Consider the following 14,833-nt stretch of genomic DNA (forward strand, 5'->3'; position numbering starts at 1 on the left):
GAGGGCTGAGGCAAATCACAAGACACTTGTTAACACTGTACAGCTGGATTCGAACACAGATACTGATGACCGTGTGACACCTAGCACACATGAAGAATGGTCCCCAAGTTTCAGCCATGCTTAAGTGGGGAGCACGGTTGGCGAGTGAAGGAGAACATCCAACACGATTCACGTGTGAGGGGCCAGTTGTCTCAGGACTGCCGAGGTCCCGAGGAATTACTGTCACTTGATTTTAAGAATGACTGCATTTTAGTATGTCGTCCTCACAAGGGTATACACAAGCCATATCACATACTGAATGAGAAATAAATAATAAAAGATACATCTAATACAGCTTTTATTTTTAATTTTTTTTTTACAGCACTGACTTTACAAGAGGATAAACAACTCATTTTTAGGGGCTGCTAACATCTGAAACAAAGAAGTCACTATTTTATACTCAACATATACTCAACCTTTTAATAACTTTATATATGTATATATGACTTTTCACACAAAAATGTTAAAATAATTTATACCTAAAAACTACTGTGTAAAGAATGAAGGAGGAAATAAAATGTGGGTTTCCTTAAAAAGTATGGAAGAGGAAGACCTGATTTTCATGAACTCCGTTCACTGTTTCAGCTATTTCTAGAGTTTCAAGAGATTTCCAGGCCATCAACAAACACTTCACAACACATCAGGAGCCCTCTGCAAACTCACGGCACGCTGGGCAAGGCCACCATCAATTGAGCTCATGGCCCACGGGCATCTGCTGGTGTCAGCCCCAGTGGGTTCGGGGAGAGAAATGTGGAGAGAAAAAGTCTCCCCAGATTGTTACACAAACCGGTGGAAAGAAATCCTGGCCTATTGGTATCAGGGCCCACTGGCCAGGACTTCACCCCCAAACCCTACCTCTCCTCGCCCCACTTCAGCACATTTTTTAACACTGATTTTTTTTCTTCCACAGGGAAACTGCACGACCAGCAGGGATGGACGTGACCCCAAGGGTCCCCTACACACACTGCGAGAACAATTCAGCGCCTTCGCTTGCTACAGGCATTGTGCCTGCGTTGCTGAGGGATGATTCCAACACCTCCATCTATACCTGGATCCTCTCAAACTTCAACAAGCTTCCGTAATTTCTGTGGCCATGTAAACACAACAGAATCCATGGAGGATGTGAAACTCACCCAGTCAAAAGCTCAACTTTTGATGGCCTGGATCCACACAGAGTGAACAGGGAAAGGAAAGGTAGTGAAGATGTGGAAAGTACTTTTCTGGAGGTTACAATCCTCTGAAATAGATATTAAAGCAATATTACAAATAAAATCAGCAATGTGATCTGCAACGGTGTGTCTGTTTATCTATGAAAGCGAGAGGAGATTATATTAAAGGAAATATTTTAATCTACACAAAGCATTTTCACATACTGCTATTACAGAACACACGGTTGCAACACCATAAAGTAATTGTATACTGAATACAAAAATCAATACATCTCTTACTAAAAAGGAGAGAGGGGAAAAAAATAGCAGGGTAATGCAAGTGAACTCCTGCAAGTGTGCACATGGGGAGACTGCTACAGACTCAAAATAGACTCTATTCACTAAAAAAATACAAACCCCAAGACTTTCTGCACGGCTGTGGAAGGCAAGGCTGTAAGCTAGTGTGAAAAAGCCTGACTCACTTGTCACTGCTGCCACACGAAGACTTTGGGAAACCAGTGTTAGTCGAAGAACTGATAAGCCTGGAACTTATTTTTGTTGGAGGGAAACAAAAGTTTCCATTTTACCTTTTTTGCTCTATTATTATTATTAATTATTCTTGCCAGTCAACTCAAACACCTCTGGCCACCTTTACTCTGTTGCCTTTGGACTGTGTCCTGCCGCTTTTATCTACACTGCTCCCTGGCTGGACACGGCCTGTGGTTAGCAGGAGAGCTTTAGGCCGTATCTCGAGCCATCCTCATTACTTTCAGCTCCTCCTGAAGCCACAGGGTGAGGTTCTCAGTTCGTATCCATCTGTTAGGACAGCAAATTAAGCTGGTGGTTCTCCATCTGAGCAACCTGCTGCAGACCTCTGTGCAGACACTGACACATTTCAAACGGGGATCGTTAGTCAATTTTCTCATTCCAACAGTCCGAAGAGTACTAATAAAAGCAGCACACCTCATCCACCAGCCGGCCCAGTCAACAGGCAGCTACACGCGGAGCCTGGAATAGCCGGGCACGTGGTTAGCCAAGGCAGAAAAGCATGGGCCGGGCAGTGGGTGTGTTACACGAACCCCAGGCCTCAACACCGACACTCACGTTCCTGCAGCTGAGCTTCCTGTAAGGATCTGAACGTCCTGGTGCCGCCGTTGCAAACCCGCCCATAACATGGCAAAGACAGCTACAGAGGGAGGATGATGGCGATGGCTTTGCGCCACGGGCACTAATGACACCATTCAAGTTCTCTTCAATCAGGAAAAATCTCCATCTACTGAAGCCAAGCACATAATTAGAGCGGAAATCACAGTCCAATCTCCTCCCTCACGCTGACATAAAGCCTGGAGAAGTTCCAGTCAAGGTAATGGTGTTTTTGTGGATTTATAACAGTGAAGCAGAACAGAAATAGATCCGTAAGAAGCTAACTGGTGACTATGTAATTTTAACACAATTGCTCCAATCAACACAGCAATAATAACTATGCCTCTGAAAACACAGCAGAACCTTTTCTAACCCCCAATAACAGAGTTCAAACAGTCGTTATGGAAAATCTCCCTCAGATTGTCTGCAATTTTAAGAGCAAGGGCATTCTGATAAGGTCTAATATTACTACATGTCCTCACTTTTACAAAAAGAAAGAAGGAAAAGAAGAGACTACAGAACATTAACCAACTTACTGTGAAGCTTATCGTAAATCAAAACTATCCTGAACTTATCAAATGAGGCAGCAATTCAGAAAAGCACTTTAGCACAGGCTTAATAACATATGCATGCTCGAATGTTTTGCAGTAATGTAATTGTACATCTGAACACCTGGTAATTTACAGTTTTGGCTTTTAAAAGTTGGTCTCCCTATCTGCCCATGTGATTCAGCAACAATCTAGTATACGAGCCATAACAATAATTTCTGCAAGGAAATAGAGTAGTACAGCAATCGCATGGTAATTTATGAGACAACTCTATTGTAATGCCACATCACAACAGGTACCTGCATATTTGCACCTGGTAAATTAAAGTGATACCAATACATTTGATAAATAAAAAATAAATTACAGACTATGGGAAAAATGTCACTGATCACACCAATGACCTAAACTTGTTTTCTAATTACAGCCAAGGTCTGGAGTAATATTTAAATATAGCATTTCTGTAAGCCTTCAGAGAATTACAAAATAAACTTTTAACAATCATTTGTAAACAAGTTTAAAATGCACAATTATATTTCAGTAGTTTATTTTGGAGAAATAAAGCAGTGCAAAATAGGCCAACCAAAATTCAGAAGGCAGCCAGGAAAATAAAATTCTTATTTGATGTTCTAACTAGGAAACAGCATACAGACATTTCAATTGGATCCGACGCTCAGATTCATGTAAACATACTTGGTTTGAAAGGTCTTGAGTTACTAACCCAGTTTTAACATCATCGCTTCTTCCCCACCACCCAATTAAAAACAAAAACAAAACAAATCAAAACAAAAAAAAGCCCAACCCCAAGCCATTGTAATAAAGGGAGCAAAAGGCAAGTCTACAAACACTCCACCAGCTGGTTACAAGAAAGTACCATACAAAAATAAGCACTGGCAAGTTCCTTCCTGAGGGTATCTTTTGTTACACACGTAACATAAAAACACTTTTTATTTCAAACAAACAAAAACAAACCCCAAACTGTCGATGTCGATTTTATTTCAGTCATGGCTTTACGAAAGGTTTGGTCTACCGGGAATACTTGTACAAACCCTTACCTATGTACATCTACCTGACTCACGCACACCACCAGCACCCAGACCTGCAAGCTGCAGTCATCGCGGGGTTCGGCAGCCTCGAAGCACACAAGGGTTGTGAGGGGCGCCCGGCTCACAACTGACCTGCAGCAGCCTAGGAGCGGGCTGTAGTCATCTGCACCCTGGGATCCGACAGATACCACGCTGACAAGGTCCTCCTAGTCCTTATAGGAACATCTGAAAGTTAGTGACCCCTCTGGCGGTGAATAATCTCTTGTGCAGATCACCCACAGAAATCCAGTCCTGGCTACAGAAATTTCCCTAGAATGGCACTTGGGGAACAAACCCAATCTCGCCCAGGGAAAATCCAGTTTGCACAAAGTAATTGCTACACAACACTCGTCAAAATTTTATCCCCTCCAGGACTGGTACCAGCAGGTAGGGTGGTGACTTCTTTACACTCCTCTCTCTGTGGTCTACCCAGGCTTCAAACTCTAGATCCTTTCCTTCTGAGCAGGCATCTAATACATGACACTGAACAAAGCGGTATTAAATGCTGCAGTGATGGGTGCTTTTCAAATACCTGCTATAGAAGGATGTAGATTACCATATCTGCAAGCTAGGAGCTGAACTAAGGACATTTTCTTAACACCACCCCTCTCAGACGTATTTTAGGGCTTGTAGAGGGAAGGACAGGCCACTTAGTCTACCAAAATAGTGTCTACGTTCTCAGCACTGACAGACTCGGATACTTCCAGTTTAGTGTTCGGAATTGGCAAAAGCTGCAGAAATTCTCAGCAGCAGAAGACGCTGCCATGCTGGAAGGTGCAACGGGGGGAACACTGTAGGTTTACTGCACATCTCAAGAGGTACAATGAGGCTGTGCTATAGCTTCCACATAGCACAAAGCACTCCTGCAAATTACCACACAGCCTCACCTGGCCGCTTGCAACACAAGGACGTGGTCCCTAAGCTAGGACTGTCACATGCTGCCATCTCATACAAAGGTACACAGTTCTGCTCACGTTTACGTTGCAAAAGAAAAAAAAAAAAGGCAGCGACTGTGTTACCCCTTCGGATCCACAGACCAGGCGTGCTGCTCCAAGGAAAGCGCGTGGCTCTGTTTGGCAGCCTGCTGGCAGAGCTGTCCCAGAGCCCTCCCAAGTGCACGAGGGAGAATTAAACACTCTGCTAAGAGATGAGCTGCTCTTCTAGGGTTTCACTGCTAGCAAACGATTGAAAGGATGATATTTAATCAACTAAATCACTCAACCTAACTATCTGCACCCCTTTTTTCCGACTCCAGCCTGCCTGGACACACCTCACAGTTGGGAAGTGTAGCTAGAAGCTGCTATTGACTGAAGCCGTAAGGCCTCGGGGGAAAGCTGGGGAGCTGGAACCGGGGCGGCCCCGTCAGTCGTGCACCCTGAACAACCAACAACCCATCCGCTCGGTCCCACTCCGAGTGCCGCGGCTCACGGCAAGCTACCTGGCAACACCTCGACAATGTTTCAGGAGATTTGGTTTAGTGACACTGAAGCTGTCTCAGCTTTCTTTTGCAATGGCCTACCTAGAAAAGGGGAATGGGGAGCATTTTAGGCAAAAATCTCTAGCACTGTTACATTCATACATTCCTTTCAACATTATTATCTTCTTGATACCATGAGGTCCGATTTTAAAATGCTGGTCACCAGTGATTACAAAGAACAATAGAAACGAAAGAGCAACCCTCCCACAATGAAAGGTCTAGTGTTAAAACCCACGTGTGTGTAAACTCACTACAGATTTGCAACTGGAATCTGATGAAATGGATCTGAATCACTTTCCCACTCTCCCCCTCTCAGTCCATTTCATCAGCAAATCAGGTTAAATCAAATGGAAGTTGTTTTTTTTTTTTGAACTATTTTGCTTTTTTTGTGTTGCGTTTTGTTTTTCTTTTTTCACAATTGTACTGTTACAGCCTGATCTGGTTCTGGGACCACAATTTGTATCCCTGCGGCTTCTCCTCAGTCCATGGCATTGGCAAGTTATTGGGAGGAAGCTTTTGTCGCCAACGTAGCGACGCAGTGCTGCTGGAAGCTGGGGGACACTGCCGAGTTGCAGCCTAGTCTCTGGTGTTGCAGTTTTACTGAGCTGTTGGTCTCGCTTTCCACAATCCAGGAGGAGTCTTTTCCCATGACGCTGAGGCAGCCCGTGCCTGCGCAGCATATCCGCTCGTCCATGATCCCGCCGGTCTGCTCAGCCAGGAGCTTGCTGCGGTTTAGCTGGGTCACCTCGGGTGCCTGACCCTGCAGGACAGCAGCTATGTGGTTCAGGAGATCTGTGAAAAATTCCGAAACGCCCTCATAACCTGAAAAGGGGGAAAACGAAGCAGAGAAAAAAAAAGGCAATTTAACCATTTCCGTAAGTTCTCTGAAAGGCCTCTTCTAGCAGTTTATTTCTTGGGCTTTCCTTGCCCTACAGCTTATAATAAAATGACTTTTTTTCCATGATGCCCCTGTGACTGAAAGCAGTCCAAGTCCAGGTTTTTCCCTAACTTACAACCTCTGTGGTGTAACACTGATCTTCTGCATCCTGTTCCAGAATATACTGCAGAGACTGGCTCTAAAGCGCATTTTCCCCGAGGGTCTGGACCTTCTCTAAAATCCCCCCAACAACGCCCCCAGTGAGGGAAACTTCCGAGAGCAGCTCAGCGTGCTTTACACCCTACAGAAAAGGCAGTAGGAAAGAAGCAGTGTGATGCTTGTCTAATCTAACCTACCTTGGCACTTAAAACATGTTCCCCACTAGAACAATATCTGAAAAAACACTCAAGGGACACTAAGCATATGTCGATGATACAGTATTTGGTAGAAACACCAGTATTTGTTTTCAGCACTGAAACCGTATTTCTGCATGGTTCTGTTACGAGATTCCAGATAATTTGCACTGCAATTTAACAACTATTTCCTGGTTTAAAAAGTTGGTCAAATACCTGAAGATACTACATTTTTCACGATAAAAAGGGGGATGGCAGGTGTACAGAGCTTCTGCTTCCACTTTAAACACTCAGGTATGGGTGCAGTTTTATCATCACATTCACGTTAAAATTGAATCAGACATGCACCATGTCTATACAATGTTTTGAAACAGATCATAACTATTACTGCATTAACTGAAATTAGCATCAATCTGACTTAGTATTTAGAGGTGACACGGCATGCAGTGTATTTGATGGGCTAGGCTGATTGTTTTAAGATGTCTATAAAAGTATTCTGCAAGTGACCCAATATTAGTACAGGGGGCTGAAGCAATAAATTACATTTTAAAAGTTCCATGTGAATAGCACACGTTCAAACAGATAAGCACATGAGCAGAACCAGAGACCACAAAGTAAATGTATATTTTAAAACACTTTTAGTGACGTGATCGCAGGGCAGAAGAGTCCCTCAGAGCCATAAATAATTCAGCTTTAATCTCCCTTCTCCTGTAAAAGCCAAATTCCTTTGGCAGTAATAAACCAACTTCCTGAAAAACACAAGGTAAGAGGATAACTTAACCTTGAGATAAATGTGGTTTTATGGCGTATTTATAACTCATACATTAACCAATTAACTCTTATTTAAGCTGCTACATTGCTTTGGATTTTACTGGACTTGACTGTAATTCTCCTAGGTACTTTGTAACAGGTCTTGTATTGCTAGTGGTTTGTGTGACAACAGCTCCTTTCTCAAAGACCCTTAAAGAAATTCCCCAAACAAATCGTCCATTTAAAAACTTCAAGTTTCCCAGTTTCCCCTGCTATAACCCATCCATCAGGGACAACCAGGGCTCTCATGGTCGGCCAGGGGAGCCAGAACAAGATCTCCACCTCTTTTGACAGAGGTGCTTGTTACGCTTTCTTGCTTATGTAAAAGCCATGGGATTAGCCTTCAAATCTACTCAGAGTGCTTCCAACTCCCTGGGAATAAGCCATCTCCATAGTAACAGCTTTAATATTCAGCGAGGAGACCCACAGTACCCTAGAGTGTTTCACGTCTGCTCAGTGAAAACAAGCCAGCCTTGTTTGAGGGCACACGGCAAACTCACAAAGAAGTTGCATTAAATATTTACTGGGAATAAGGTGGCTAGTTATCCAGTCCTGAAAGCAGCAGATGCTACAGTGTAAGGAGGCTATACATTTCAGGCAAGCTTCCTCTGTGGGGGCCCACTGCACACTGGATGGAAAGGCCCAAATAATCCTGCTTGGTCACTGAGAAAAAAGTTCACACAGTTAAAAAAATGCAGGAAAGGGAGGAAGAGGACCAGGGTGTCTCAACTCTTGAGCCACGATATGGGGAAGGCTGCAAACTCTCATTATTGCCTCACTCTCTTCACTGGCTGCTGCAGCAGATCTTTCAAAAAGGCAGGGCTGAATTTTGCTATGATGAAAACAGCCTCCAGAGTCCTCTGGCAGAGCATGGATAGGAAGGAGGTCCACCCAGCAAACGCATTTGAAAACAGGTATCCTGTACTTCTGAGCTCTGCAGAGTCAAGAAATGTCTGTGAGCACTTTTAAGCTAGTGCTGGAGATGCTACACACCTGACTGGAACAGACCTTCCTTGGCCTGGCGCCTGCTCTGGTTTTCTGCATCTTCTCTGGGGCAGAGAGAGCTGGAGAGCCCAGGGCCTGCACTGGCAGCAGCATGCCCACACACAGGCCGCACACCTCCAGATGTGACGCTTCCAGCTACCAAATATCAGCGCACAGAGCCAGAGGTTCACACGTCCTGGTGACGGGCAGCTGCTCGGGCTCGGTGAGAGCCCCAACGGATCCCCAGCCGCTGCGACACGGCAGCGGGCCCCATGGAGCCTCTTCTCTCAGTTACCTGAGGTCAGGCCAACACAAAATGCACGCGCTACGTGCCTAGGCCTGCAGTGAAATATCTCAGCTGGTAACCACAGCTAAATATAGCCCCGGCGGTTTCCTACAGAACAGCAGACACAATAGGCCTTTTGGGCATTTATCTTTAAAATCTTTTTGAGGCGTAGCTGGTGCTAAATGAAGCAGATAACAAATAACATCCTCCTACGGGTACATCTTGTTGTGTGGCAGGCAGCTGAGCACCACAGAGCCACTTGCTTGCTCCCTCCTCCCTCTCCGCAGTGGGATGGGGGAGAGAATCACAAAAAAGCTAAAATTCATGGGTAGAGACAAAGACAGTTCAATAGGACAGAAAAGGAAGGGAAAAAACATTAATGACAAAAGAATATACAAAGCAAGTGATGCAATGTGCAACTGGGGTGCAGCGGCCCCCCAGTTTTATTGCTCAGCACATCCTCATGTGGCATGGGACACCCCTTTGGCCAGTTGGGGCCAGCTGTCCTCGCTGTGTCCCCTCCCAGCTCCTCGTGCACCCCCAGCCTCCTCGCTGGCAGGGCCGTGTGAGAAGCTGAAAAGTCCCTGACTTAATGTAAGCACTGCATTGCAACACCTAAAACATGGGTGTGTTATCAGCATTATTCCCATCCTAAGTCCAAAACACAGCACCATACCAGCTACTGGGAAGAAAATTAACTCTACCTCAGCTGAAACCAGGACACATCTGCTCTAAATTCTAATGTTAAATTAATTTCAAGATGACATCCATGGATTGGCAGATTCAAAGGAGCTTCAAACCTGTTAAAAGACAGCAGACAAGGAAGCCAAGCCTCTGGGCAGCTGGACATGGCTTTGGTCAGGCCTGGCCCATGCTGTAGCTTGAGCTCCATGAAAGAGGCTTTGAATGCTCCTGAAAGGGCACCTTTTCCTCTCCCTTCCCAAAATGCTGTGGTGCATTGTAATGTATCAGGTCCCCAGTGGGTCTAACTTGGTTCCAATTCGGCTCTTCTGCAATTCTTGCAGGACAGGATGACCTGAGGAGGAGGAACGAGGGAAAGGCCCTTCCTAGGACTGCAGTGAGCCAGGAACAGTGTGACCCCACTGCTGACACAGCCCGTCAGGGACTCTTTTGAGCAGGGCTGCATTTCAGCTTCTCATTTACAAGGTGCTGACTTCATTGATGAAGTCAGTCCTTGAAGCTGCTCATCCTCAAATCAAACCGGCCCCTGGAGGGAAATGCATCTGCCTGGCCTGAACGTGCTTTTGAGCAGCAGGATATTCCATGTTGAGATGTAGATTTTCTTCTCTGTTGTATTTTACTCCGTTACTTCTTCTCTGATGTCAGCAGCCCTTAAAAGCACCTAATCTCTCAGTTCTGCTATCTTCTACAGATTTGAAGACAGTTTTGTCTACACCCAGCCTTCTCTCTTCTACGTCTGGTCCCTGCTGCTATCCTCTGGACTTTCTCCAAATGGTCTCTAACACCCTACTCCGTGGTGATAAAGCCAGTAGCTACCTTCACTACCCACGTTTACCACACACACAAATAAAAATCCTGTGTGAGACATGATGTAGAACTGTCCACAAGAAGCTCTCCTGTGCTCTCAAGTATCTTGAAAGGACTCTGATAAGCTGACGTCTCTTCAAGGTCCAATTATTGTGCAGATTGAAATGCAGGACTTGGGTTGAATATCAAAAACTATTGCCTTAAGGCAGAAGTACAGCAGAGCATGAGCACTACAAGGAAACATGACTCCTCTTTAAACTGTTAAGTTTGCCACTGGCTGTCCCCCAGTCTGGGCTTTTCAACATTTCATGAAAAGGTGAAGTTCAGTCTGTGCAAAGTACCAAATCCAGAACAATACTCGCAAATAAAAAGTTACCCCATCAACAGACTGCAAAATAGGAATGCAAAATTCAGGATTGCAGAGGGATGTCTTACATCGCTGCCTTCAATACCCTGTCTGAAATATACACCCATTCATAAAACAGATTTGGCTCCATCTGACACCTAATTTAGGTTGTTTTGCTGCTCTTGACAGAAGACTGTTTTCATAGATTTGCAGACTGCATCAACACCATATGGTAGAACCAAGCAGCAAAGTGACCTTAGAATAGCAGGGCTGGAGGTTTAAAAGGAAGCCAGTCACTGCAGAGACAGAAAGGCAAGGCACAACAGGGCAACGCTGGGACTGATGACTTGGACTGGTGGATCAGGGCAGGGCTTCTAGATGTAAAGATACCTCAGCCATAATGAAAATCCAGTCTTCAGGGACAGCTTAAACTATGTAAGTCTGCCTGTATCTCTGGAAACAAACAAGACTATTCAGGTAATGATACAAGATTCCCAAAGAGAAAAATCCCATGCAAAACACCAGTAGATGAAATGAGATAATCTTTTCCTGTGATAGACAGGAATCCAGCACAAGTGACAGAGCATTATTGTCTCCTATTATACACCCTTATAACTCCTTCTAACAATTCCAGTGGTCAAGGAGCTTGTTTAGCTGTTTCCAAGACATATATTGCGCTAACAAAGTGGAGGACAAATTTACCCATTTTCACAAGGTGTATTCTATTGTTTCACTCCAGGATCCACCTATGACAACATGCAAGGATATTTCAACCTTTATAGCAGCTCCTGTGAATCTGCAATTTTATCATCTTCCTCAGATTCCTGGTACTGCTTTTGTGCACAAAAAGTGTTTTCATGGGGAATCAATTTGCACAGGAAGAAATTTTCTAGGGAACAGTTTGCTGCTTCCACCCCCTCAATACTTTTAATGGCTCAGAGTCTGGAGAAAAATAATCTCAGAAGCTCTCTTAAAATAGAATGTATTATTCCTCTCTTCATCTTCAGAATGAGAGACAGGGCTAGAAAGGTCAGGTCCCAGCACACAGTCCATGTTCCAGTTCCTGGGCAACTCCAGGGAAGAGCATGAAAGTCAAGTTACAGCTGGCCACTAAACTTTGATTGTATCTCCTAAAAGCTAATATTTCAGTAGCCTGTTCCACATCTAGATTAGGGTTCTGCCCTTGCTAGATTAAACAGTGTCTGATCTCAGGATAATTTTGCATGCTGCTCTCCCTTTCCCCACCTGGAAAGCAATGATGTGAGACACCAGCAGCAAAACTTCACACTAAGCACACACTGCATGGCTTCTGCAAAGCAGGAGTGGAACGGCCTTTCTCACCTGGGAATGCATTTATATCAATGACTGCATGCTGCCCGGTCTGATTGTTAATGATGATATCAATTCCAAAGAGGGAAACTCCCAGAGCTTGCCGCAGTGCCTTGGAGATTTCCCGGATGACGTCGTCATTTGGCCGCTCAAATACTCCTTCGATTTTATCCAGCTATAGTGGAAAAAGACACATTACTAAGTGACTCTGAAACAGTCTTCTCAGTGGAAAGATCAAATTTCATTTTCCAGGTATATTTCCACCAAATCTAATTGCAGAGAACCGGTGGCATGAAACAGAAAGAAACAAAGAGAAACTTATTTTGTAATTCGGAATCCTACGTGTATCAGAAGTTCACCTTCTCTAAAGTACCTAGCTCTTTATTTCATATCAGTGCGGTTCCTTGAACAACATGTCAGCATAGGAATCAATGGAGAATCACTATTTTAAGTACTACATCTTTACCTTAGAAAACAAAAACAGCTGACCAGTTTAACCCTGTGCTGCAAATGCTCTGGATATCAATCTGTTATTTCAACGTAGATTAAGGCCCATGTTGAAGGACTGATAAGACAGACTCCTTCTGCTAGTTTCATCTGACCCATACAGAACAACCCAGCTGGTATCTTCAAGGCAGCAGCTACTTCAAAGGGGATATCTTTCATGTGAGTTTTCAACTCTAAGTTATTCCATAGACATTTATTATTAAGAATAACTCAGGTTACTTATGACTGGAAGATGTCATTTCTTCATGTTTTAAACAAGACTTTATGCAGCAAAAGTATACGTATGCCTACAGAAGCACGTATGGAGTAAGTATGTTTATGACAAGAGGGTATATTCTCTGTAAGTTTAAAAGTAGATTAACCAACCTACAGAAGGATTTACGACTAGCAAAATTACAGCTTTAAAATTTAACATGCCCATCAGTCATTCGCACAAATTTAATCATCGCTACTATCAAAACTACTCCCAAATAGAGCTTGTGAAACAGAAAAGAATCTGGAGACTCAGAGATTTAAAGGACCCAGTCCTGCAAAGCGACTTTCACAGCAGTTGAGTACCTTAGGCCTTGTTTGGATTCATACATACAAAACTCATTACAAGGACTGGTAATGCAAGCATTAAAGCACGGCATCTGCTTGCACTGTGGGACTCAGAAGACCCCCTGAAATGGTCCTCTGGTTGCAGCTCAGCAAAGCTTGCACTGCAGCCGATTACTGTCTGTCCCTCTGTGGTCGTGCCCAATGCAATTTCTCTGTGTGAATTTTCACCATTTGTCTTTCCTCACAGAACTGAGTCCTAAAAGGCTGATTTATGCTTATGAAGCTCTCTGGACAGGAAAAGGGCAGATATTTGTATTCAGAAGCTTCCTCTTCCCTTTGTCTAGATTAGATTTGGGGAGTTTAAGCCTGGTGAGCAGCAGACAGGCCTGTATCAGTGCTTCCTCACCAGAGCTCGGTAAGGAATACCAGAGGGACACACAGTCATGCTGGTTCGTTGTACCAAACAGACCTCAGCCTGCAACACAGAAGCAGACAACTTGTGAAGGAGAGTTGCTAGCTACTGATGCTTTGATAAGAAAGGACTAGATAGTTTTTCAGCCGTGACAGAACAAAAAAGATCAAGTGTACTTACTGCTGTTAAGACAGATGATGATTCTGGCTTTGAGACATTGTGGCTGTTGAAAAATATCGATTCTCTGTCTGGAATTAAAAGAAGGTTGTAAATAACTTTATAGTGGATTTTAATTTCCCAAGGATTAGTGCAAGGAACAGTAGATGGCACTGCAGCCCAGGGAATCCAGACTTGATCAATACTGGTCAGTCCCCTGCACCATCCACCTGCAAGACCGCTCATACAACTTGGCTGTGAGCACAGGCAGCAAACCACAGCCCGGGTCAACCATGGCTTCCAGACCTCAGCTCACAGATAAGCAGAACTATAGGGAGTTAACACAAACCAGTTTTGATTCCTCCACGTAATTAATAATGGAGTTAAATTTCTACTAATTTGATACATTCAACAGGACTGTTCATATGGGAAGGCATGCAACAGAAGAGAAAAGCTGCTGTCACTGCAGGCAGCTGACTGATAGCAGCCAGTTTACAGTGAGGGCACTTTTGCTGTGGAAGAAGGCAGGAAATTTTATGGTCTGGACCTGACCTCCTTTTGGAAGCACCTTAGGAATGCAGGAGACACCCTGAGATGACCAAAGCCACTAACGTACCACGGTGGAAACCATGAGGAGAACTGCACCAGCACCTCCCTCTCCACTCCATCTGCCCTGGAGGTTTCTAACACCACCACCACATACTCTTCTTGCCTCTCCTCCTGTCTAGAAAGGCCCTATGCTTTCAGACGGTCAGCTCCTGGGAGTGCCTCAGAGCCACCGGATCTGCCTCATCATTGGTCCTGCTTCGTCAGGTACCTGTAGCTCAGCCCCCTTGGGACCCCCAGTGATACGGGTAAGCCAGACACTTCTCCTAATCTGCCCACAAAACTTCTTTTTGCGTGGGCTTCCAGACAACTTTAAAGTCTGACACTAACTGCTGAGACATTAGCAAAGCTATTTTTAGAAAGATGCCTTAACATGTTCTCTTCCTGCAAAAGTAGAGACCAACTGTCATGGTATTTGATGTGAGCACAGATCCAGACCTACTTCATTCGGTCAGGACACTCAGCATGCCTAAAACGCCACACACAGCTGCAGACAAGGCCTTTTACCAGGATCCTACCGAACCCCACATAAACTAACCAAGTATGTGCTCGTGTGCCGAATGCAACGGTGAGCACACACTGACACATTACGATCAGCAGAAACACAAAGTGACAAGACACCGGCACTTGTTCGTTCATTTCCTTCAGCTTGCTACCTTCCCCTCCCTCCACCACCTGCTG

General features: G+C 44.5%; 1 protein-coding gene across 3 annotated transcripts in view; it reads right to left on the reverse strand.

Annotated features, from left to right (window-relative positions):
• Positions 1–320: 320 nt before the first annotated feature.
• The window catches only part of ITPK1 (inositol-tetrakisphosphate 1-kinase), a 142,375-nt gene continuing 127,862 nt past the window's right edge, over positions 321–14,833 (reverse strand). For all 3 annotated transcript variants that reach the window (XM_080594235.1, XM_080594237.1, XM_080594236.1), the window contains 3 exons: positions 13,571–13,638; positions 11,944–12,106; positions 321–6,259 (listed from right to left, as the gene is read on the reverse strand). In XM_080594235.1, the coding sequence (XP_080450361.1) occupies positions 5,937–6,259; positions 11,944–12,106; positions 13,571–13,638 (554 nt within the window). In that variant the 3' untranslated portion in view covers positions 321–5,936. The remainder of the gene's footprint in view (positions 6,260–11,943; positions 12,107–13,570; positions 13,639–14,833) is intronic.

Source organism: Anser brachyrhynchus, assembly GCF_964034855.1.
Source record: "Anser brachyrhynchus genome assembly, chromosome: 5".
In the NCBI taxonomy this organism is placed as follows: domain Eukaryota; kingdom Metazoa; phylum Chordata; class Aves; order Anseriformes; family Anatidae; genus Anser; species Anser brachyrhynchus.